The following is a 26,012-nucleotide window of genomic DNA, read 5'->3' on the forward strand; positions in this document are numbered from 1 at the left end:
GGCTCATACTCACAGAGACTTCTGTCACTGGGTGGTGCTGGTAGTTGAGTGATTCCTAGACTTCCCAGGACACAGCAAGCCCTGAGCTGCTGTTGCTGAACTGACCTGGACAGCTCAGCCAACTGCTTGGACTCAACCAAATATATCCCTTGCTTCAGAGTGGTTGCAGGCGCTTGCCTCACTCAGCCATCTTTCTATGACCTGGGATCTATTTAGTTCTAGAAGTTTGTTAATTACCAGGTTGTGCGCTACAGTTAGAGGAGTGAGTTTGGGCACATGTTATCTACTTCAGACTTTGTCATTGCCATCACCTCTCTTGCTCTTTGGCCCAGAATATTGCCCTGGTATGTGACATTTACCTCTAACACCGTGTCACATCCTGATGAATAGAGCATCTATAGAATGTCACACAGAATGCCAGCTAAGAAATCAGTCTGTCAGGCTGCCATGACTTTTTGGATTCTTTCTTGTGGGCTTTTCCCAATAGGCCCTGTATAGGATCCAATTCTTGAGCACAGAGAGTTGGGTGAAAACACCAGTATCTTTGGTTGTTTAAGGCTCATTACTGACCAGTATAAGATAATATGATATAGAGTCCATAATCAGTGTTTCTCCTTCCTCACTCCCTTGTTCTCCTCTCCCTGCCTATATTATCACTAAGCCAGCTGGACTGAAAGAACAAAGCTGATGATCTAGCTACTCTAGGAAATGGACAACGTTTAGACTTAACTTTAGTGGATTTGGGGGGTGGGCCCGTGTTGGGTGTGCTCAGCCTGATCTGGTGGTAACTTGAAGAATAGGTTAAATATTTCCAGAGTATCAGGAGCACTTAGCAATACAGTGTGATCTAGAGTCATATTTTCTGCCCTGGGTTTACTCTGCCACTACTGAATATTTAATTCTGACAGGCAGGTAAGCATGAAAATAATTTGCATAGCTGCTCTGGACAGTGAGGCCACAACAAACTCGCTTATTATGCTATTGAAAGTAGCTATGTTGTACTATAATATTTAATGAGTATGCATAGGTAGTGAAATTTTAAGTTTTAGATTTTAAGAAGAAAACAGCCTCTTTAGTGATCATTTTGAGCTGAAGTAATGTAACAAGATGCTTGCCTGCTAAACCAGTGAGCTGCCTAGAGAGAATTGTGTTGAGCCATTGCTTTCAGACTGATGGTGGAAAAACTGGCTTTGGGGTCATTGCACCATTGCAGGCTGAGTAAACAGAGAGAAATTAACCACTTCTCCAAGCCTATGAGGCATTGCCATAAGGGAGTCTAGGCCTCATAAAGGATTAGGAGAAATGGCCAGCATGAACTGAGGGAGTCTTCCTTTGGAGCAGTATTGTCAATGAGCCGCAGGGTGGCGGCCCAGTGCCATCTTCTAGATGGTGACCCCCAGTGAGGTGAATTAAGATCCGAGAAAGACTGGGACCACCTGCCAGATAAGGATGGTGGTTTTGTGGCCATTAAAAAATATTTTCAGGAGCCGGCCTGGTGGTGTAGTGGTTAAGTTCACGTGCTCCGCTTTGGCGGCCTGGGGTTTCCAAGTTCAGATCCCGGGCATGAACCTCTTCATCACTTACCAAGCCATGCTGTGGCAGGTGTCCTACATATAAAGTAGAGGAAGATGGGCACGGATGTCAGCCCAGGGCCAGTCTTCCTCAACAAAAAGAGGAGGATTGGCAACAGATGTAGCTCAGGGCTTATCTTCCTCACTGAAAAAAAAAAAAATTTCAGTGCAGAATGTACCTCTTTTTTTTTTTTTTTAATGATAAGGTTGACTTCACTTCAAGACCACCTATTTTCTGACACTCTGCTTTATTTTAGTCTCCCTTTGGTTTGAAGCACTCCATTCCCCCATGACACAGTCTTCATGTTCCCTTAGCATTCTTACTTGCTTCTGTCACGTTACAGCCTGTCAAAGCTCTTTTACATGCTTCCTCTGCCCCTTATCTTGCCTGTCTATTGAATATTATCTGAATTTAGGGTTGTTTTTCCCTAGAAAGATTAGCTATATTTTTTCCAGTTGAACTCTGCCTTGTAATTTTATGCCCCTGTCGATGCGGTTCCTCCACCTCCCAGCTTAGTGTCCTCTACAGATCTCATTAGCGAGTTGTTTACTCCTGTCCTGGGCCCTGAATAGAACCCTTCAACAAGAATGGCCTTGGTGTTGACCCCAAGTCTCTTGCTGCACGGACTGTCACTTAAATGTCTTTTGTTTATCATCCTTCAGCCACTTTTTAATCTTCAGTGATTGTGTACTGAACCAAGCCAATTTGAATTCATTTCCCACGTAGAATTTTTTGAGGTACTGTATCTAATGCTTTAGCAAAGGCCAAATTAATAACATCTGCTGCATTCATATCAGTCGTTCATCCTGGAACTCTTCGGGTAAATAATAAGTAGGTGAAGGTAACATGGCAAGGCCAGCATTTCCTTTAGTCCCTCCCCACAAGGATGTTGATTCCAACAGATTTCTTTGCCCCTGACCCCTGGATGCCTAGTTTTCTCTCAGGTTATCACTAGTGATGTCCGCAGTGGTGCACAGTGCTCTGCCATTGACTTTGCTTTCCGGAGCATTGCTTGGCCATTAATCCTTTTAGAGAAACATTGTAAGCTTTGGGGAAAGGGCAGCCTGTTAACTCATCTGACTTCTCGGGTCAGCACAGCTGCCTGTCCAGTTGATGAGCTTTCTCAGGGCTCTGCAGCTGCTGCTTCCTCTGCGAGGGGTATGATCTGCCAATCTTCTCAGATCATCTGATGGGAGCTCAGGGAGTGAGGCGTTAGCACGCATTGGGAGACCAGGTGAGACAGAAGAGGAAGAAGAATACCAATTTGCAGTTTGCCTACTGCTTTCAAGCATATCCACCTGCCTGCCAGAGGCAAGCTCACACCACCTCGGCAGCTCTGTTCAGTGTGCCACCCCTTCGAGGCTCCTTCATTCAGATGTCTGTCTGCTTTTGGGAAACCCTCATTATACCTCATATACATGGCACATTTAGAGGAAGGCACATCTTTTTTGTTTGAAGGATAAACAAACCCCTCATTCCCAGCAGGCGGCCTTCCTTTCCCGTTCAGTTGTCTATCATCAGCTGCCTCCTCCCTCCTTACTTTGTGTCCTGCCAAGATAAGGTTTGGGCAGTTTTGCATGTACTCTCAGGCCTTGCTGCCCTCATGGGCTCCACTGAAAAGCCCTTGATATTGTCCCAGCTCCAGGGTGTGTACTCTGTATTTTTAGTAAAAAGAATTTAGGTGCAGCTGACCCACAATTCTTGATGACACTCCTGAACTGGGTCCTCCCTTTTAGGAGCATCGTATGGGCTCCTTTGTGAGTGTGACACGTCGTTTCTTTTCTGCACCACCGTAATTTTTCATCCCCATATTGACTTTCCAACATTTTCAGTTCTCATTTTACGTCACTATTTCTCAGTCAGCTGGCCTGCTGCATTACTTGTCTTGATGTGTGTTCTAAGCTTACAGTGGAGCTTTTGACTTCTTCAGAGAATCTTTCTTCTATCCTGAGCTATTTCCAAGGTACTGAGTCATTATCAGGACCCATCTTATTTTCTAAGGTGTTATAAAATCTCTCATCTGCTCTATGCTATGTAATGGGTGTAACACATCCAGTTTGATTTTAAACAGGCAGAATGTGAATTTCCTTAGCATTCTAGAGGTTCTCCAGTGGGCTTTTGTTCAGGTTGGTATGGGCACTAAAGACGAGCTGATAATGCTTGGAGTCAGGTCAAAGCCTGGCTGTGTCAGGCTTTGGACATTCAGACCTAGAGGATATCGTCTATGTGCATTCTCCTAAAGCTACCAATAACTTTATTTTAAAAATGTAATATTTTGAATTTTCCTAGAAACTGTTAGAATCTGTGGCTCATTGCAGGCAAACACAGAAGTTATGATCAGAATTTGGGGCTATATTCCTTTAAGGCACCTTTTGGTTCTAAGATTTTGTGATTTCAAGATAGGATGTATGTATTCAGAAAAGAAATTGATGCCCCAGCTTGACTGTGGCAAAGCAATTGTATTGAACCATCTAGTGTCTCAGCACATTTAAATGCATTTAGATTCATTCTGGACATACCTAATGAGGTTAGGGTTATCTCGGGAGAAGAAAAAAGGGCAGACTCTCTTATCTTTTTGTGTGTATTCTCTTTCTTGCCGGACACACTGCAGATTAAGAAGACTGTGGTGATGACTTTGAGAGGCAAGCATGAGCCTGCCCCCATCTCAGCTCTGCCTTGGCTCCCTGTCTTCGCAGTCCCCGCAGGGACTCATTTTTCTGATTGAGCAAACCTTACAACATCCCCTTTCTTTAAAAACAAAAACCACCAACTACTGCTCCTGCCTTGCTGACTTCTGCATCTCCAATTGCCAAACCTTGTAAACACCAGTCCTTGATTAAAATCAAATTTCTCTTGCTTTTACCCAGTGTGGTTGACAGCACCCTCCCTATTGTAGACTTTTCTCCGCTCAAACCTCTGGGAAATCTGTGTTGGCATTTCCATCACAGACTTTGATCAGAAGGCTATAAACTTCTCGGTAACTCTTTCCAAGGCCAATATTTGTAGTCATTATTAAGAAGGAAACTGTTTTAAGTAAGAATCTCTCTTGGTGATGCAGTTACTGGGGGTCACAGTGGTCTTAGCAATTTCCATGCGTTTGTAGCAGTGACTTGTAAATAGTTTGCATTTCCACTCAAGTGCTTCCAGTATCACTGGGGGGAAAGAAGCGCTCTTGATCTCCACTCCTGATCTAGCCATAGCAGCTCCATTTCTTTTCTGATTTATAGAGGAATTTTCCCACAAACTTTTAATAGGTGAAAAAAAGACTTGTGCTAAAAAAAAAAATTTTTTTTTTCCAAGGTCCTTGTCTGTATCTTCAGTTAACTGGCATTTAGAATACTGGTTATGAATGAAATGTGAAGACTTACGGCACTTTCAGTTGCTAAGTTAAAACCTTTTACTTTAGGACTCTTAAAATGGAAGAGGTCAGCACTGCTGGCTTGACACAGTTCTGATTTGTCAAATGCCTTGATAAAAAGCAAGTTTCATCTCCATACCAATCCAGTGAGAAAATTGGTGTTGAATTTGTGTGTTTTGAAATTTTAAAATCCTATCACAGTGTATAGATTACATGAGTTAACCAGTTTGCCAAGAAAACAAATCATTCCTCTATTGGGAACGGTTGTTCAAGGCTGGTTTATCTTGCATGTGATGGCTTTGCATTCATCTCTTTATTCTCGTTTTCTTGAGTGTATCCTGGGTCCCAGGCACTGGGGATAATAGTGGTGAAGAAAAAAGATAATAGACTCAAGCTTTACAAAGCATGCAATCTCGGAGGGACAGACATTAAATAACTTTAATAGTACCTCTGGATATTGCTATTTTTCCTATTTCTTCTCTTTTCTTACCTGTTTTCTTAGCCCCTCCTCTTTTCTCCCTCTGTGTTAACACTGCCTGCCTTATGTCTTTTTTATTCCACCTCTCATTTCTATTAAATTTTCTCTTGAGAGCATCTCCCTGAGATTCATCTCTTCCATCCAGCCTCTGTTCTTATATTCTCAATAGTTTAATGGTACAGCTTTAAATAAACCAAGATTTTTCACTTTCAATCTAATGACCTCAACAAGTGAAAATTCTCTTTAAATAAAACTGGATCCTACTGAATACTGATAAAAACAGATATTTAATTTGAAGTTTTTCTCTTCACTGTTTTATCATAGATTCCTATAACACCAGGGTGTACTGTTGGATTTTTAGCCCAAGCATCATAGAAAGCTGGGGTTGGGTGAATTATCTTCTGCCCTCTTCACCCAGCTGCATTACATCATGCCAGTACAGGTTGGAAGCCAGCACGGAGAAAGGAGGCCGTTCTTTCTCTTCAGTATCCTAATGGCTTGCTTTCTTTAACCCTGGAGGTGCACATCCTACATTTTGGGCTTGCAGTTGGGTGTCACAGTCATGAGGTTGTTAATAGGATTCAGCATGTGCCAGTGGGGGGAGGGGGATCACTGTTGGGGGGTAGGGTAGATCAGCTATTGCAAGAGGGTATGATAACAGGAAAGTGCGTTAAAAGAGCTGGTGTGGGGAAGTGATTTGACGATACAGCTGAATGTGGGGAAATTTAGCTTTTCCCTTTCTTCAGAAAAGATGATGCACTCAAACATCCAAATAGCGGTAATCAATCTGCATTTAAGGCAGCACAAATGGCCACTTCTGGAGAGCTGTATAATGTCTCCATTTCCAAATAGTTTTCTCCTTCAGGATATTAAGAAGATCTGTTCACTCTCTTCATCCTATCCTTCTCTTCCCTCTCCACCTGCAGTTCCTTCTGATAGAACTCAAGCTGTGAGACTTATCCTGATGACTAGTGTGAGGGGTTTGGTGTAAAGTTGGAATCCGTTAGATTTTATCTGCCACATTGTATACAGAGCTATGGGTAGTTCTGCAGGTCATGGTCTAATAATGAGCTTGTAGTAAGAAATCCTCCTTGCCCGATCTTTATAATCATTAGTCTGCACTAGTTGCATTCCTTCAGAGGAAGTTGTTCTAGACTAACCTTCCTAGATAATTTGGTTTGTCGGTCCCCTACCCCACGCCCCCCAAGTTCAGCTACAATCATTTATCTGCCCAGAGCAGCTTGTCCATTCTCTCCTGTCTCACTGTTTCCTTGAGTAAGAAGCTCTTGCTCCTTTCACACAACACCTAAATATTTGGGTTTCAAAATACATTTGAAGATTATCATACTGGGAATGTAATTTTAGTCTAAAATAAGTTGGAACAATAAAGTGATAACACTTGACCCTTGACTCTTTTGAATGTGTTATAACTTGACTCTCTAAACCAGTGGTTCTCAAAGCATGGTCCTCAGACCAGCAACATCGTTGTCTCTTAGGAACTTGTTAGGAATGTGAATTCTCAGGTCCCCGTAAATTACCCCTACCCCAGACCTACTGACTCAGAAACTCTGGAGTTGAGTCCCAGCAGTCTCTTAACACAAGCTTCAGGTGATTCTGATGCACAGAAACCACTGCCCTAAACAAATGTTGACCACTGTAAAAAACAAAAACAAAAACAAAATGTGTGTCCTTTTCTGGCAGATTAATAATCTTTGTTATAATTAGAATTATAATCATGGTTATAAGTAATGGAGAACAACACATGGAATGGACAAGCTTTGGACTTCTGTCCTACTAGTGCCTTCCCTGTGGTCACAGCCATACTTGTTCCCCACCAAGCCAGCTGAACAGCTCCTTATTCCCTTTGACTCTTGTCTCTGTCTCCCGCCTCATACTCTCTGCATTCATGGCTCCTTAATTTGACTTCTTCTGAGTAGCCTCCCCCAGCTGCTGGCTAATTTAATGTGAAATCATCGTGAGTGTTGCTGTGCTTGCTTGATTTGGCTCATCTGCAATGTCAGGTGGCTGAGTGGGTCGGAGAGCTGACCCACCATGGACATTCCTCTGCTACTTTTCCGCTCATCCTTGGAATTCTCTCAGGGCTATAGTTCGAATAACTGATCACTGATACACCAATGCACAGCATGTTATAGCTACTCATGAAGGGGAAATCAGCTTCATAGCTTTCTTTCTTTTGAAAGGTTCTTTGCATCTAAATTTCTTGCAAACTCCCTCATGCATTTCTGTTTTATCTCAAGCTGCCCCTGACTCCCGCTCCAGCTTTGGGCTCAGAAGGTGAGAAGGATTACTTCCCATTCCTCTTGCTTCTGCATCAAGTTCAGAGAGCCAAATCTCTAGCAGATGGCAATGAATCTTTTCCAGCAAGGTCTCAGTAAATGTAGTCACATTGGAAAAACCATTTACCAAACAGTAAGTCTGTTGCTTTTCACTCAGTCAGAAGACACATTAAAATTTTCTTTGATGTGTTCACATTACAGTAACAAATATTTTATCAGGTGCGTTGGGGATAAAAACCGAAACCCGCTGTCTGGGTTGAACTGTTTTCTTGGATGAGCAAGTAAGTAGTTGCAACTGTAATTGTAAGAATGAAGATGTAAATGGGTGTCTGGGATGCATAGGGAAGGAGCACTTAAACCAAAGGGGTTGCCACAAATAGAGTCCATGAGGCGAGACATATTCCATCTGGTTTGCCTTGGGAAAGGAAGATGGAAAACAGAAGACTGCTTTGTTGCCCTATGACACAGCAGTTCCACTTCTATGAATTTATCCTAAGGAATAATTAACGAGGAACCCAACAGTTTTTTTAAAAGTTATTCCTCGTGGCATTATTTATAATACTAGAAGTATTATATTCACATAAATATCTAGCAATAGGGGATTGATTAAATTATGGAACATAAATCTCTGATGGATTTACTGTGCAGCTATTAAAATGATGTTAAAAATTAATAACATAAGGAAGTGTTCATTGAGTTATTGTTTCTGGGGGGGCGCAAAGAGGCTGGAGAACGTTTTCCACAGTTTTCTTAAAGTGTACGTGGGCGGGTATGTGTGTATAAGCTCTCAGAAATTGTGTTGTTAATGCTTTAATCTTGGAATAGAATTATAGATCATTGTTTCCCCAGATTTTTTTCCTGATGGCCAAGTATGGCCTTTGTGATCAGGACATGAAAAGTTATAAAACCAATGCCATTGAGGCAGTTTTGAGCTATTGTTGCATCTAATCTCACCTTTCTGAGGCCTTGGCCTTTCAAGAAGACTTTAGACTGATACTGACCATTCCCACCTAGCTCTCCTTTGGTCCTAATCTGGGACAGTGGAATTTGCTTGTGTTTCCCATTAATCTAGCATTGCGATGCCTCTTCTCAGCTTGTTCTCTAACCCAGAGCTCACCATTTTCCCCCTGTCTTACCTAAGCACTGCAGATCTGTTATCACACCTGGCAGAATAGCATGTGTCTGCGTTTCTTCTCATATTAGTTTTAGATGAAATGATGGCCTAGAGGTCTTTGTTATTTGCTTCACTGCCTCATAATACCTACTGACTCATTAGTCTGCCCACCTCCCCTTGACTGTAGGACTCAATTTCCTCATTTCCATTCTGTGTGTTCTCCATCTTTTCTGTCTTATCAGTAATTCTGATTTCATTGAAAATGCAGCTGCATGATCTTACACCCCCACCTACCCTTCTGCACCTGTGCCTGCTCTGTATCTTATTTTCTGAGTGTCAGGACCCCGTTGCTTCCTCCAGCTGCCAGGGAACCAGTGGAAAGGCCAAAGGAATTGTTTATTACTGCTGTGTTTCATTGATATCTGTATTTGGTTGATGCTGAAACACCATATTCATCAATGTGACCTGAAACACAGTAAGAGGTGCTTTAGAAGTTTAGCAAGTTATTCACTCTGTTTTCTTTTTAATCTTTTCTGTTGGAATTATTTTTCTTTCTCCTTAGTCATTTACCCTGTATTGTCTAGTAGGTGTTTCTTAAAATTCTGCCACTTGGTTCTATTTCATTTACAGTCAGAGCTTTGCTGCCACTCACTGCCATTCAGATTTTGCCCATCTCCTCTAGTTCTCAGAGACTTGATGGGTGGAATGTGAGGCTTTTGTTCTTAAGGCACTTGTGCTTCTGCTCAGAGGTCAGGCTTTAAGCTCTTCTGCCTTGTACCATTCCAAGTGATGAAACCAGTGTGCCTGAGACCTGGAGCATATATTATGAAACTGTGCCTCCAGGAGAGCCTGCAAGCAAGCCTCGCTCTTTTGCCCTACAGTCACTTGGGCATTATCTATGTCTCCAATTTTGAATATTTTCAGCGTTCTGCATTAGTCGCCAGGCATTTGTTTGGCTTTACTAGGCACACCATAATTTAACTGGGTGACCCTGAATTTATGTAACTATGTGAACCTAGCTCTGTGTTGATACCATAACAAATATTAAGGACAGAATCCTAACCCTCAAAGGGCCTGTAGTCTAGCTATAGAAATAAAGATTAACACATGATGCAATTTGAAAATAATGTATTGCAGTTTATAATTACACACTGAACTGAATGATACATGTGTGTGCACACACACATTTATATATAATTGTACTGCCATTTCGTTTTTTTCCCCCTATAATTTTATTTATTTATTTATTTTCCCCCAAAGCCCCAGTAGATAGTTGTATGTCATAGCTGCACATCCTTCTAGTTGCTGTATGTAGGACACGGCCTCGGCATGGCTGGAGAAGCGGTGCAGCGGAGCGCGCGCACTCAACCGCTAAGCTACAGGGCCGGCCCATCTACTGCCATTTCAAAGTAGTTCATAGATAACTCCCAGCATCCAAACTGCCCCACATCTGGGACCCTAGATCAAGAAATCCCCACGTGACAACTATTTTATGATTGTGGTGAGGCTGTAGCTACAAGTAAGCTATCATTCTTTTCATTCTTTATTTCTTTTTTTTTTTTCCTGAAGAACATCAGCCCTGAGCTAACATCCATGCCAATCCTCCTCTTTTTGCTGAGGAAAACCGGCTCTGGGCTAACATCTATTGCCAACCCTCCTCCTTTTTTTCCCTAAAGCCCCAGTAGATAGTTGTATGTCATAGTTGCACATCCTTCTAGTTGCCGTATGTGGGACGCCGCCTCAGCATGGCCGGACAAGCGGTGCATTGGTGAGCACCCGGGATCCAAACCTGGGCTGCCAGTAGCGGAGTGCGCACAGTTAACCACTAAGCCACAGGGCCGGCCCCTCTTTTCATTCTTTAGTGTGGACTCGGAAGGACATGTGTAGTGAATAACTTGCGTGTATGTGGGGCGTGGAGAAAATGGACCTAATTAGGTTAGATGGAGTAATGTGGAAATCATGTGCAGATGTAAACTGGGGCTGCATGGTAAAGGCCCATGAAAACCAAGCTTCATCATTTCTACTTGATGTCACAGGCTGGTGGTCTTTATTATGGGTGTATGTAGGAGAGCAAAATGATGAAATGGATTTTTATGAAGTCATGCAGCAGTGGTGTGTAGTATCAAAGGGAATGAGTGAATTTAGTTAAAATATTCCTGATGTTATCTTGGAATAAATTGGCAAGGACCTGGCCCAAGAGGGTTACAAAAGAGCCAGGTGAGTACAGTTAGGAAGGAAGTTTGGGATGTAGATGCTAAAACAGAAGCAGAGTTAAGGGACATTTTGGTTCCTGGTTACCAAGAAAGCATCGTTAAAGGAAAATTATGGATGAAATTACAAATGCAGGGGCTCCTGATCTCAGCTCCATAGCCTCCCTTGCCTCATCATTTCCCTGCTTCCTATTGTATGTCATTTCTGCTGGAAATCAGTTTATTTTCTTTAGATCCCTTTTATGAGTGAAATTAGTTCATTTTGTGAAGCTCCGGAAGTTCCTCTTCCCCAGAAAAATTCACATGTGTAATTCTACCAACGTTTCAGAATAGTTCATAGATATTCCCAGCATCCTAAATGAAGCTCACTTATGTCCCCAGGTTAAGACTTCCTCATTGACAACTATTTTATGATTCGGGTAAAGTTGGATCTAACCATAAATCCTATGACTTTCTTTGTTAGCACACAAAACTGTTTGTTCAGAACAACCATCTGCCATCGCTGAATTGGAATGAAGATCATGGCCTGTTTGTTGGCACAAGATGAAGTTATGACAGGCAACGTCAGTGGTGCTAAGGCTTGTGCCTTGGAGAGAGTCGGTTCTTAGGTTTTTCTGCCTGACCAAGGGACACCAAAACCTAAGAGCAAACTTTATTCCTTTGCATGAAGGGTGCTGAGATTCTAATCCTGTTGTGTTGAGGCAGTGGGGGTGATCTCACTTTAACAACATGCTTACTTGCCTTTGCATAGTTGATGGTTTTATCATCTAATGGGAAGGCAATAGCATCTCATACATAAGAATTTCAAATTTTGCCACTTAAAGGAAGAAGAGTGTTTTCCGATGATCCGAATGGGGTTCCTCTCCCACACTGTAGCTTCTAGAAGCAACCTAGAAAGCTCGGTTTTCATCCCTCTTCTGCCTTGTTAATTTGTATGTTTATGGACATATACTCACTTTTCCTGGCTGGTGATGATTTCTGTCCATTATTGATACCGCTGGTCTTTGCCATCTTTGTACTGCTGCTTCTTGGAGAAGAAGGCCTCTGAGAGGAGCATGCTGTGTTCTGCCCCACTGCTTCCTTTCTCCTGGCTGGCCTGAGCACCAGCCTGCCTTTGTGAGAAAGCAGCTATTAAGCAGACACAGCGGGAGAAGTTTAGAAGTCAGGAGTTTCATTCCGTGCCTAATGAAAAGGGATGTTGAGCTGTGGTTGCAGCCTGCAGGGCGAGGGAGTATGGGGAGGCGAGTTGGTGTTTGCTCTGTGGAGCAGGTGTCAGTGGAAGCAAACCTCAGACCTGAGGAGCCTACCCTCGCAGGGCTCAAAGAGGGAGCTACGCAAAGCTGTCCCAGAAGAACTGGGTTATGTAAGATGCAGGGGGAACCCCCCTGAGAAGTAGTGACAAGGCAGCAGAACCTTTAGCTAGCTTAAAAAAGCAGATCTCCGCTTTTTTATTTACCGTATATACCACTGTTGGTAGGCAGTCATGTCATATATGCTGATAGTCCTTGAACAAAGTTGAATATTCCTTTTGGCAAAGAACTGTGGCAGGCTTGCCACTCTTGGTGTTTGCTCCTATGTCTTTGAGATACACGCATGAATTTCTACACTGGGCACTTCCCCCAGGTACTCTCGAGGAGGCGAAGCTCTTGCTGTGGCATCAGCCTTGTGTCAGGCTGGGGGAGGTTTTCTGGGGACGGCTCACTTGGGGTCATTGCAGCAGTACAGGAACAAGAACCAAAGCGCCTTGGCGCAGGGAAGGAGACCCAGGCTGAATTTAGACCATCTAAGCTAATTTCTCAGAGATCTCTCACTGTTTAGTCCGGGTATGGTGTACCACTTACACTTTAGAGTGCTTCCTAGGTGGGCATTATTTGTACCTGGTGTTTATAAATTATGAACTTTCAATTTTGCCTCTATTTTGTTAAGAACTAACAATAAGCGCTATTTCTCAATTTATATATATGATGTTACAATGCTGCTTTCTTGTTGCCTCCTATATGTGCCTGAAATTGATCTAATTTAGCAATCATGTCTAAAGTATGAAAAGATGAAGTCTTTAAAGAGTTTTCCAGAATTAATGCCTGAATGCAAATAAGTGTCTGATAATATTCTTTCTGGGAATGAGGTAGAGCATAAGTAAATAAGTTTTTTTTTTTTTTTAATATTAAGACAGTTTAAAGAATTCTGGTTTGTTTTTAAATGTCATATATACAATATTGTCCATGTTTTCTGGTTTAGGGTATTGTTTTTTTTTTTTTTCCTTTGGGTGGTATGTTTGTTTAATCTTGGTTAAGTCCTGGATTTCTGCTTATGGCACAGAGCTACTCTGGGGTCACAGAAAGAAAGCAAAATGTTAGTTTACCACCTCACTGCTTTTGCCTCGAGAACCTCTGTTTTCTGACTTACTGCTCAGGCCCTGTTCTTTTTTTCCTCTTTGTATATGAGATGCTCTCCAGCCGCCAGGAAAGGCCACGAGTTCATCAGTGCTCTCACATGAAACCGTCTGTTTGGAGGGCAGGTCCATTTATTTTGGTTGTCCTTGTTGTTAGAAGAGGGTAAGGCTGTAGGCGTTTTGTGCCCCCAGAGGCCCTGCAGAAAGCTTAGCAGGCCTCGCCTTGAAGAAGGTGAGTTACAGTTGGGGTGGCAGTGAGCTTGCCTTGCCTCACAGAGGCTTTGTTTACAAGGCTGTTCCTTTGAGTTTATGGTCGCAGAATGGGGAGATCCTGTTGTTGGCAGAGGTGGCTGTAGAAACAGGACGCAGGCAGATGTATGCAGGGCTTTGGAAATTAGGAGAGTTGGATCTGCTGTTAGCTTGCAAATCCCAAGGGACCAGGGACCAACCTTGAAAACCACCCCTGGTCTGTGATCATTAACAGGCTCCATGAATGATCAATCACTGGACTAAATTGTGAAAGGAAAAATTCTGACCTATTTGCAATTTCTAAAGCTGAAGCCCTTGATTCAAATTCAGGAGGAACCTTGGGATTCCAGGAACTTGGAAATGCTTTCTTTCAGTTAGCAGTTCAGATCAGAGTGAGTGTATGATTTTTTTTTCTTGTTAATTCTGTACTTTGATTTCTTACACTTCATCATGGAATGGAAACTAGATAGTAAGGAAAGCGTGTGTTTGTTTATTTGTTTGTTTTTGAAGAGAAGGCATTTCAGATCAGTTGAGTGAGAGATGGATCCCCTGGGATGGAGGAAGTGGTGAGCGGAGGATGAGAAAGGCCCGAGCTTGTAAGAAGGATGACTGCTCCACTTTGCACTGAGCAACACCCACCCAATTTGGTTTGTGAGTTTGATTTAAAAAGTTAGGACCCAAAAGTAACACCTGCAGAACAGTGTCCTCTACTTCTGATCGTCAAGTAGAAGTACGGTTGCTAGTGCAAGGGTCTGACATATTGACGCTGGTCTGGGCAGTTTTCTCTACCCTTTCTCTGGAATTTGGAAACCCTAAAAAGACTACTTTGCAGAGCAGGTATACCCCTGAATTTCTCTCAATCTCTCAACACAAAAATGTTCCCTGCTTTGGTCTGCAGGCTGGCAGGACACACGAAGGTCTGTATCTTATAGTGGATTGACTTAGTGATTTACCCTTCGATTCTTTGGTCGTTCATTGGTACAGGAGTGATCCTACCTAGTGATGCTTAGACTTCTGTCCTTGAAGCTACCGCTCAACGCATTAGGAGATAAAAGGTAGGAGACTGGAGTAAACCAACCAGCGGTCAGATGTGTGACAGAGTCACAGAGTCCCCTGCTAAATCCACTGTTACTGCAACCCGAGACGATTGAAAATGAGGCTTAATGTCAGTTATGTAGCCTTTGCTCATTTTTTCCCCTACTGTTAAATGACTTTTCCGTACCATATTGCTTCATTCAGGGCAACTTATCTTTTTACCTGGGAGCAACTTATTTCCATTAGAATTGGAACACCAGCTACATATTTTGCATTTAAAATGTTTCATGTGATTAAACACAGAGAGAAACATTATTGCTTCTGTTTCTTAGAAGTGTGCTCTTCCAGCTGATTCTTCTTTTGTGCCTAGAACAATGTCTTTAATTTGGAAAGAAGTTTCCGGAGCTGTCTTTGATTACTAGGCACACTGTTAGCTGAAACTAGCAGCCAAGTACTGGTTACCGGGCTACGGAGAAGAGCAGGCTTGTGTCCTTCCACCAAGTACTCTGCAGAGCCTGGATGCTCAGCAGTATGCAGTGTGACTTGTGTAGTGATAGCCCGCATGTGAACTACCTCTCTTCTCACCCCCTTTGCCCACCCTGTCCCAGTGTGATTTCTATTTTAATCAGGTTTTTTCTTCTTCCTTTACAGAGCTATTAAGAATGGCAAAGGATTGCATAGCAAGAAGGAAGTGCCTATCCACCGAGTCGCAGACATATCTGGGGTGAGTCGTGTCCCTGAATAGAGCTGTGTGGGTCAGAGGCACCAAGAGCTTGGCTGCTTGTTCACCAAAGGACTTAAGCTTATGTGTTTTCTGTAGCTTGTTTGTTTTCAGGTACTGAATATGAATTTTTCCAGGGTTGCTGCTTATGCGTCTATTGAGATCCTGTTTTATATTCTGGAAAAGCAGAATTCAAACTAGGGCATAAAACCTCCTTCTATCTCTTTACCTTCATGAACTATTACTGTGTTGCTTTTCATCTTTTAATTATTGTGAGTTAGAGGATATTTTTTCCCAGTTGTATTTTAAAAATACCTCTTTTTTAAATCCCTAATTCTCACTATGACTGGAAAGTCTTAGTGGAAGAAGGTCAAGTATAGATTTTAAGACAAGTTTAAGAATTATAATTTCCTCATGACTTCTTTTTCCTCTAGTTGCCTCTACGTGGGAGAAATGTGTAAGCATCCTTTGAGCTAATAGATAGAGATGATGTAGAAGAATGGAAGATGCAGACACTTTTTGAACTCCTAAAAGGCTGTGCCCAAATGACTATTTAGTGATTAGGATGTTACCCTTGGACATTTAGGATCACTTTTGGTTGAATAGATACCTTTGCTAGTTGAGAGTGTTTATTCATTTATTCAACAAGTATTTGAATGCCTACTGTGCCCAGAACTGCTCTAGGCACTGAGAATATAACAGTGAACAAAACTGATAAATTCCCTGCATGCAAGTGAGGAAAGGGAGACAATAGCAGTGTTCAGTGTCAGGGAGCAGCAACTGCTATGGAGAGAAATGAAACCAACTTAGGCATGGTGAGCGTTCAGGTGTTGATTTTGATCAGGTGCCCAGGGAAGGCTCATTGGCTCATCAATTCACCCTCTGTTCTTGGGGCACACACCATGCATTTCAACTCCCATAGTCACTAATGGTTAAGGAGGGGATCCAGGTCATGTGTAGAGAGGACCACATAGCCCTGGGGAGGTGACAGAGGAAGTGCTAGTAAATCTTAGCTTGGACACCCCAGCAGCTTGCCTTGGGCACCAAGAAGAAAACGCTACTATAAACAAAAGCTTCTAGAGCTCAGCCTAGCCCAAACAGTGATGGATTAGAGTGTATTATCTTCTTGTTAGGTTGTATTCCCAAGCCTGGCTGAGGCTTTGCCTATTGGTCCTTGTGATTACTTATTATAGATGTGTCAGGCTAGCTCTCCCTTGCCTGGGTATGTAGTAGTACCTTGTTCATTGTAAGCAATAGATTCTGTTGAGCTTTTCTTTCTCTGTAGCGAGTCACTGCAGATTACAGATTGAACAGTGTTACCTACATTAATTGGACTTCTGTCAAGAAGTTGTGTCTCTGTTGAATGAGTGAGGTACGTTGATATGCATTCTTTGTAGCTGAACATCCTGAGAAGCCCAGAAACCTACTGCTAACAGCCTGTGAGCCACAGGTGACTAAGGTGTAGTGCTAAGGCTCGTTGAAACAGATGTGACTCTCCTGGTGTGATGGTATCAGGCCTGTTTTCTCTGTGGCTTACCTTGCTGAGTTATTGTTCACGTATATATTTCTATATATATCTCCTGTGGCATTCTCAACAGTATTTTCCATAATATCATTCTTTGGGTGAGATGTTGGAGTAATCAAAGGGCAATATTTTAGCTGTTAAACTGTAGGGAAAAAAAGTTAACAAAGACCTGTTTTGGAAAACATAATAGCAACTTCCTCACACTCTGGCCAGATATACCCATCCAAAAGCTTATGTCATGCCCACACTCCAGGGGCCTTCCAGAAGCTGAATTAAACCTCAGAGATGATGCTCTCTTTTGGCCTGTGGGGTTTGTGTTCTTGCTCAGCTTTCCCGTTGGCAGTGAGGTAAAGTCTTCAGCAGGTTTTGAGGTGAAGCCACACTTACTTTAGTCCTTTTGGCACCTGCCAGTGTAGTGTCATAATGATCTTTATTGCTGTCTTTGAATCTTATGCCACCTCCTACCTTGATGCGTTTTGGTGTTTTCTTTTTGGTAGCAACAGGTCTTACAAAACTTGTCTTCATATTTTTTTCTGCCTATTTTTTTTTTTTTTTTTTGCCCCTTCTTCTTAAACTGTAGCTCCGTTTCACACATATCTTTATTCTCTTTTCTGTCTGGATATTGGAGAATTGGTTTGCTCTTATGTTATTTAAAAATAAATGCCAGCTAAATCTCCCACAGTTATCACATAAATAAAAGAGGAAAGCTTGAGCAAGTGGGAGAGTGAAAGTGGAAGAGCTATTCCATTTAAACAGATGTCAGAATGACCTTGTCTACCTGCATCACACATTATTCAGCTTAAATTGCGGGTTTTTTTTATGTCTTCTACAATAGAGGAGGTTTGTCTCCCCCCTTCTAACCTTCCCTTCTTTCCATCACAGTGTCGTGGTAAGTGTGGGTGTGTTGGGTGCCCATGTGCCATTTAAGTGAGATGTATGGGTTTTCAGCTTCCTGAAGCATGCTGGCAATGTTCTTGTCTGAGGGACAGGTAGGCATTAATCTTTAACTGTGTCCCTCCTTCTCCTCGCCACATCAATCCCCCTCTTAGTTGCAGATCATGATAAATGAGAGTTTTTGTTGAGCTAACAGTATATGTAATATGCTGCCAACATAATTGGCTGTAAACTGGTCTTTGTGCATAATACCTCTCCCCACCCTAATACGCATCCTTGGGGAGAAAAAAGACATATGTTAGCTCTTCACATTTTGTATCGTAAACACACTCAAGAAATGTGCTGTATGGAAGAGGTTATATCATGATTGTGAGAGTTCTAGTCTTCATGGCCTCCAACTTTTAGAGTTGAGTTTCTCCTCATTGTTCATATCTCTTCTCTTGCATTTTTAAAAATGATTTCACCAGGAGGGGTCGCAGTGCATTAAAATGCCTCAGATGGAGTCAGCAACTGCAAGGCCTTCTTTGGCTGACTTCCGATGGTGGGAAGTAAGAAATCAGAGGAATGAGAGGATGACCACCTGCTTTGGCAAGTGAGACGTTAGCCTCTCGATGATGAAACAAGCAGGCCCTGTCATGTCCACTCATCAGCTTGCCCTGGGACTGGACTGGTCATTTGTTTGCTACTAAACATACTTTCTAACTTTGTGTTCTGCTATCCCAATTGAGCCTCTTGCATCGCTTCCCATACTGAGAGCTCATTTCAGTTTTTTGACTTTTGAAAAACATTGTGGTGGCTTGCAACTTTTAGGTTGTTTTGTTTTTTGTTTGTTAATACAAACGATTTTTGATATTAATGCCAACTGTATTGTGTTTTCCATAAAGTACACAGCATCTGTGTGTAACACCAACTGCATGAACCCCACTTTTTGGCTAGTGCTTTGTTAAACTTGGCTCTTCTGCATCTTTTACACCTGTTTTCAGGGTAACCACTAAGGAAAAAAAGTACTGCCAGTCTGGTAATTTGCATTCTGAAGAAGTTACTAGTTTCCTTTATTTTCCATTTTTCAAGGTGTAGGAAGTGTGGGATATTAGAAGTGCCAGTCATTGCTGTCCTTTCTATAATCTTCTGGTTTCCCTTCAGGCCAGGACGTTCCTAGGAATGTGAAACCAACTAAGAACTCGACCAACTTGGCACTAGATCTGATTTGACTTGGAGGATGGTTCTGTGGTGACTGCTTCACTTCACACATCCACATTTTCATTATTAGTGGGGTTGGGTTTTCCCGGATCCTATCTCTACTACCTTTCCAGCATACAAAAAGTTGGAATGTGCGTGTCGGTGGAATATAAGGCTGTTGCTTATCTTAGGTTTATTATTGTTTTTGCTGTAGCCTGCTCTGTAATAAATACAATCTCCTATAGATGTAGAGTGTAAAACAGGCAATAAAATGGGGCCAGTGTGTGGATTACTGTTGTTCTGGTAAATCAGACAAATCAATGATGGTCCCCAGGTAGGAGAGCTTGCCACTCCTCAGGTTGCAGCCAACACACACCGATTTCCTCACATACCTCCCTCTACTCCTCCCCCTTCCATTTGTGCGTGAGTATTACTCAGTGGGTCATAGTGTCTATTTCACTTTTCCTCTCTTTCCTGTTGTGTCTTTTCATTCCTCTCTGGTGCATGAGGAATTATGATGTTTGTTTGTTGACAGCACTACAAGAAGATAGAGCCTAGACCAGCATCCTGTCTTCTCCAGTCATATTTCTAGAAGTCCCAGAATGAGACAGATTACTAGAATGGGGTTGTCCTCCTGAACATCTTCTGCCTTTTCATGATATGGAATCCTGACAACGCATCTGTGAACTTCACTCTTGTGTGTTCTGCTCTTCTCTCCACCCTTGCCTTCACTAAATCCCTGTGTCTTTTTTTTTGTTAACCGCTGCTGTGCTCACTTGGAAATTGCTTTCTTTGCTCAGGTTACATACTAACGTTTTTGGAACCTCCTCTGTCTATGACTGATGTTGTTGGAGACACATGGTATGACTGATAAGAATGTGCTTAAACCATGGCCTAGAGTGATCCAAAGAATAGCTCTGGGGGTGGGGAGTCGGGGTCAGATTTTCAGGTCCCTCTTATACCATTATATCATGAAGTGAAGACTTGCAGAGTTGACCATTGCAATTCTAACTTGCCAATATAAAGGGTGGAAGTGTTCCTTTAAAATAACTAAGTAAATAAATAAATAGGCAGGATTTTCTCTAGCATCTCCTCCTGCCCTCTTCCTTTAGTTCCTCGTTTTTCAGTGCCTTCTTGAACTTGAATAGCACTATCCTCTTCTCCTCAGGGTATTTGGAGCAGTCCTTTCTTCTATAAGAGGCTTAGGGACCTTTACAGAAGTTATCTTTACTTGGCTTCCAGTGGAGTTGGGCCTTAATGGAAGAGTTTAAAAATACAATTATTTTTGGCTAAAGAGAAGTAAAAAGTGGTTTGCCCAGTAAGTCCGAAGAAGGTATAAAAGTAGCACAGTCACCCAAGGGCTTTAGAGGTTAGATCTATGTTAAATTACAGTTTCCTTTCTGTGTCTTCTGGCCTGCTTGTTTAGATCGTCGCCATCTTCTCACATGATTCTGAAGTTCTTTCTAGCCACCTTTTTTTTCCTAAGCCCTGGTAACTTGATGGCACAAATGCTCCTTTCTTTGTTGTTGTTGTTTTTTTTTTATTTTAATAGCCCTTCCCTCTCTTACTATCCTGGAGCCTCGAATCATGGTCTAATGTTCCTTTTGTGCCAGCTACACAAGGTCAAGGCCTGTGGTTCTGCCTGGTGGGTGTACGGGACCTAGAAAGGTTGCTTAGCTCTAGAGCCCTATTCACACAGTAGCCGCTAGCCCACGGCTGGGCTCTGCATTTGCCACCCTGGGAATATCCCAGAGGACCCTGCAAGAGCCAGCTCCCTGTCTGCTGACCTTGCTCTCTAGAGCAGGCACGTGTGCTCCATAAATATAACAGCCCCTTGGAGGAAAGCCATGGCTGGTGCTAATCAGAGGTTTTGCGGTTTTCTTGCATCTTTCTTGAATTCGGCAGCTCAAGTTTTTGCCAATTTAGGGGAAAGCATTGCTCTCTCTGTTCCATTCTTCCTCCCCTCCCACCCAAAGTTTCTTGAACTCCAGTTGGACCACAGCGTTCAGCTCATTGACTTGGATTCTCACAGAATAGAAACATGCTTTGCAGCTCTGTGCACAAGGCACCTGTGATGCCAGAGTAGCAGCTACCTTAGAAGATTCTCCCAGGCTTCAGAGAGTGCTGAGGCTCTTTTTTTTTTCTCTTTTTCTTTTCTTCTTTTCCCCTCTGCCCTCTTTCTCCTACTCCCTCCTCTCCTATCTTCCCATCTCCCTCTTCTCCTTTCCTATCCTCCCATGTCTCCTCTCCTCCCTTCTCCCCCCTTCTTTCATGTCCCGTTCCCCCTCTCCCTCTGCAACAGAGTCATATGTTGTTAAGGAGACCTTGATTGTGTCAGGAAGTTGGCTTCAGCTGCTTGCCCTCCATAATGGACAGTTGAGGGCGTTGCTTTATTGTCTTGTCTGTAGTTCTTTCAGCCATGAGAGTCCTGTGTGGCCAGGTCTTGTCTGTAAAGCTCTCCTATTCAAACTCCCGAGAACTACAGGGATGTCCCCCTCTCCTTTAAAGAAACCCAAAATCATTTATACTTTCCATGGGAATAAGGGAGAAGTCTCTCTTTCTCAGGTTGAACATGTTTCTGAATGAAAATTGGAAAGAAATGTTGGAATTTTTTAAAGATTGCATTTCAGCATTTACCACAGTTGGTGGTTGTGTTTAAGCAACTCTTTTTATAAGTTGAATCCACTTTTCAACTGAGTTCTGTTGCTTCTGTGATTTTTGTTTTTTGTTTTTTTTTCACTAAAGAGCACTAAATTTAGGACATAATCTGGTACCTCTTTTATTGAGTTGCAAGTATCAGGAGAAGTTGTTAAAGGCTTTGGAACTGGCAAGATTATTGGATATGCTTTCAGTGGAATTGTGGATGCTGCCTGGTAAACCTTTGGGGGTTATCTGATTCTATAGGTATCTGTTCTTTTGTTTCTGCCTGGGCTGTTTTGTACCTCTGTGGAGAGAAAATTTAACTTGTGAAGACCTGACGGTGATGCAAATGATTCCTGTCGTACAAATGTGGCCCAATATAGAAACAATTGATTTCTGCCTTGTAGAAGAAATGATTTCAGACTTTTCGTTTTCACTGAATAGTTTTGCTCTACAGTTTTGCCTCTTTAGCAAATTCACTTCAGCATTCCTTGTTGCCTTTATATGTCTGTTTTTCAGATTCTCCTTTGAATCGGTTGTTAATATCTTTCTGGTTCCCTTATTAATTAGTGGGTTAAAATAAAATTTTTGACATATGTTTTATATTTGTATAAAAGTCATGATTTTACCTGTTTGATAATTATCCTTTTAAGAGGGGAAGCAATAGCAGAAACGAGAGGAATGCAAAACCATTTAATACATTGGGCAATAAGAGATCATATAATTATGTGTTTTGAAAATCTTCGTTTTAGTGCTTAGTCTATACTTGGAAATGTGAAGGGTCATTTGGTTGTGAAAGTTCTTTGTTTTTAAAAAAAAAAAAGAGTTCTAAAGCGAATATGTCTTGCATCTGCAGAATGCCTGGTTCCGTGCCTGTACCTTATTTGTTCTGCCATTTTGTTCATCGACAGGCTTTTGTTTTGGAAAATTCAGGCACCATAGCAGATTGAGGTAGAGGGGATTGAACACTGAAGACAGGGCACAGTGTCTTGACATTTGGTGAGTGTGTCGCAGCTCTAATTCAGCACGTCAGAAATGTTTGATCAGGTGACTTGCCCAGAGGTGGAGCACTAGTAGAGACAGGGATTCTTTTTTTGTTGCTTCTTATAGTAAAACATCTTTCCAAAATAATCAGTAAACTTGATATGTCACTGTAGTGAATTCTGTTTTCAGGAAGTTTTCTGCCATAAATTTTTCTAGTTCCCTTCTGATTCCTTGTGTAACTGACTTCATACACAGGAATGCATGCAAATGAGCCCCTTAGAAACAAGGTCCTAGCTTTCATTTAAGTCTCTTGAGCTGTAATGATTTTTGACTTTCTTCCTTTGTTCAAAGAAGGAGAAGGAAATTGAGGGAGTCCAGGAGCATTTTTTTGCAAACAAAGTGGCATCTCTTTCCAAAGAGAGTTGCCTCTAGCAATAGATTCTGCTGTCGCTGGTTCAGCTCTTCAGTTCTCTTTTCCATTCTTTGGGTACATGTGGGTATTGTTCTGTGATTTTATTTCATGGGTCCAAATTGGTTAAATGAGCCCATTACAGGCTTGGCTAAATGAATGTTAGTGTATTTTGAAGGCAGTTGATAAAATTCCTGATTTCCGGGTTCAGGTGTGTGATTGGGTTGTCTTATCTGTCTCATGGCTACTGAGTGATGTGATAAAACTTGAAATATTTCTGCCCAGCCCCAGCTTCACTCTCCACTTCACCATCATAACACTACTTAACCCTGGATTGAACTCATTTTGCCCTGTGGCTGTTGCTTATATAAACATCTCAAAGTAAGTCATTTTACTAACACAGACATTCTGCTTACTCGTTTTTAAGGCTTTATTTAGCATGCTTCCAACATATTCCCTACAGAATATGTTGTACAGAATTTTGGACACTCGTTGCAATGTTGACGTCTAGATAAATATCCTTGAGTCAGGGCTCAGGGTTGCCTTCGAATTAGCCGGTAGTTTTTGCCTCAGTTCCTCAGGAAATGGTATTCTCAAGAAGAAATGATAAAATTCCTAATATAATATCAGATTTGGGAGGTGTGTGAGAGTATAAGCTATTACCAAGGTTTTGAATTTGGAGGCAGACCTATGTTCTATTCCTAATACTGTCAGGGTGGAAGAAATTTTTCCTTCCCTTTTTCTTTGTTCTTCTGGATGGTTTAAGAATTAAATTGACATGAGATAGATTAACAGGAGAAAATCAAATTTAATTATCTATGTACAGGAACCCCAAAGATAAGAGGTTGCCTGACAGTCAGGCAATTGAGGTCTATATGCCATCTGAGCTAAAGAGAAGAGGGTAGAGTTATGGGACTTCACAGGGGAGGAAAACAATTCACAAGAAGATGGGGAAAGCAAATGTTTGGTAAACAAATGTTTGCCCTGCCATGCAGAGACAATGGGACACAGAAAGGAATTTGATCAAACAGGCCTTGCTAAGTTTCCCCCAGTTGATCACACCTAGCTCATATTCTTTGCAGATATCTCTGCTGATAGCTCTTCTTCCGGAACAGGCCCTTTATCTAAATTCTTTTAGGAAGTTAAGGGGGAGGTAAAACCTCTTCCTGAGTCTTTTGTTTCTTAAAAATAATCAGCCTAAAATAATCCTCATGCCAGAGACACATTTTGGGGTGGCAGATTTTGTCCCCTATAGAATATTACTGTAACATTCCAGGACACTCCCCCACGATAGAGACTACTTATTTTTTCTTACATCGTATTCAGTCTATTCCACAGGTTCTCAGTTCTGACTGCCTAAGTTATTAATTAGCTCTTTTTGAGTGGCATTTCTTCTTCTTGGAATGCTGTCTCTTCTCCTTTCCTGACCTTGTCTTCCTCCTTCTTCAGGACATCTCTCTTCTTCCAGGCAATTTCCCCTTTTTATCCTCACCGCCTTCTGATCATGCCTTTCTTCAGCATTTAATCACTTATTACTGTGAATTTACACTTCTTTATGTATTGATTGGTAACCCATTTGCAAGTTGTCATATGTGCAATGGTTTTCCTCACTAGTTTCTAAACTCCTAAGAACGAGGAATCTTGTTTGTATCTCTTCACAGAGCCTAGTTTAGATTTGATTTGCCAGGTGATAAGCTAAAGTAAAGCAGCATGATACTGTGTTTGGAAAAAATGTGACCCTGGCTCCTAGGTACAGAGGTAACTGCTGGTTAGTAACTAGAAACGGACAGGCTAGTATAAAGGATGCAGCAGAAAGGGTACATATTTTCTAGAATATAGTGACAGTATAAAGTCATGATTAGTAGCATGAGCTCCAGTATCAGATCACCCAAGTTCAAGTCCTGGCTCTAATGCCTGTTACTTTGTCACCTTGAGGAAGTTATTTAACCTCTCTGTGCCACAGTCTTCCTATCTGTAAAATGAATAATAATGGCCCTTACCTCGTTAGGTTGTGGTGTGATTGAATGAATTAATACACGCAAAATATTTACAACAGTTGACATAATAGGAGCTCAGAGAGCAGTGGTTTACGTGGTGGTGGTAATGATTATTAAATTGCTGAGCTTTCTGCCTGGCACATAAAAAGTCCTCTATCAATGATAACTGCCATCATCATCAATATTTGTATTCCAAACTCTTTATCCAGTTCGAGTCCCAAACCACACTCCTCCCTCTGCTGAGTTCTTTACCGCCTCTTCATCTCTCATTTGACATTTAACATATGCTATCTAGCTTGTTTTTTAAATGCATTTGTCGTGTTGAGTCAGTGAATGAATGATCAAACAATAAGTATTTAACGAGAGCTTGTTATATGCCAGGCACAGTGCTGGATGTTGAGGATATAACATTAAACAAGACAGATATAGTCCTTATAGGGGATACACCATTCGCTGTATCATTACAGTTTTGACAGAGGTACAGAGTTCTGTGAGAGTGTGTACTCAGGGCCCTAGCTTACTCAGTGTGTCAGAGGAAGTCTTTTAAGTGATTTTAAAATAAGGCCTAAAGAAGGAGTTAATCGAAGATCTTGTTCAGGGCTCAAGGATAAAACTATGTGCAGGGAGGTCCTGAGGGAGAAAGTTGCTAGGATTCAAAAGGCAAGACCAGTATTGCTGTTATGTTAGGATAGTGACTAGAAATAAGACAGTGAATGATTGAAACATTTACACATTGTAGTCCTTAATAAGGATTTTGAAATTTGTCTGAAGAAGAGTGAGAAATCACTGACATGAGAGTGGAATAATTAGGTCAGCTTTATATATATATATATATCCCATCCCTCAATCTGGCTGCTATGTGGAGATAGACTTGAGGCAAGTGTGGCTTTGGGACAGTGGTTAGGGGAGGATTGAGTGGTGGCTGGAACTAGGGTTGTGACAGTGGATGTGGGAAGAT

General features: G+C 41.9%; 1 protein-coding gene across 1 annotated transcript in view; it reads left to right on the forward strand.

Annotated features, from left to right (window-relative positions):
- Positions 1 to 26,012, forward strand: part of SND1 (staphylococcal nuclease and tudor domain containing 1) — a 420,486-nt gene that overhangs the window by 225,704 nt on the left and 168,770 nt on the right. Inside the window, exon 14 of the mRNA XM_058529372.1 lies at positions 15,357 to 15,429. Within this exon, the coding sequence (XP_058385355.1) occupies positions 15,357 to 15,429 (73 nt within the window). The remainder of the gene's footprint in view (positions 1 to 15,356; positions 15,430 to 26,012) is intronic.

The sequence above is a fragment of the Diceros bicornis genome, chromosome 3 (assembly GCF_020826845.1).
Source record: "Diceros bicornis minor isolate mBicDic1 chromosome 3, mDicBic1.mat.cur, whole genome shotgun sequence".
Taxonomy (NCBI): domain Eukaryota; kingdom Metazoa; phylum Chordata; class Mammalia; order Perissodactyla; family Rhinocerotidae; genus Diceros; species Diceros bicornis.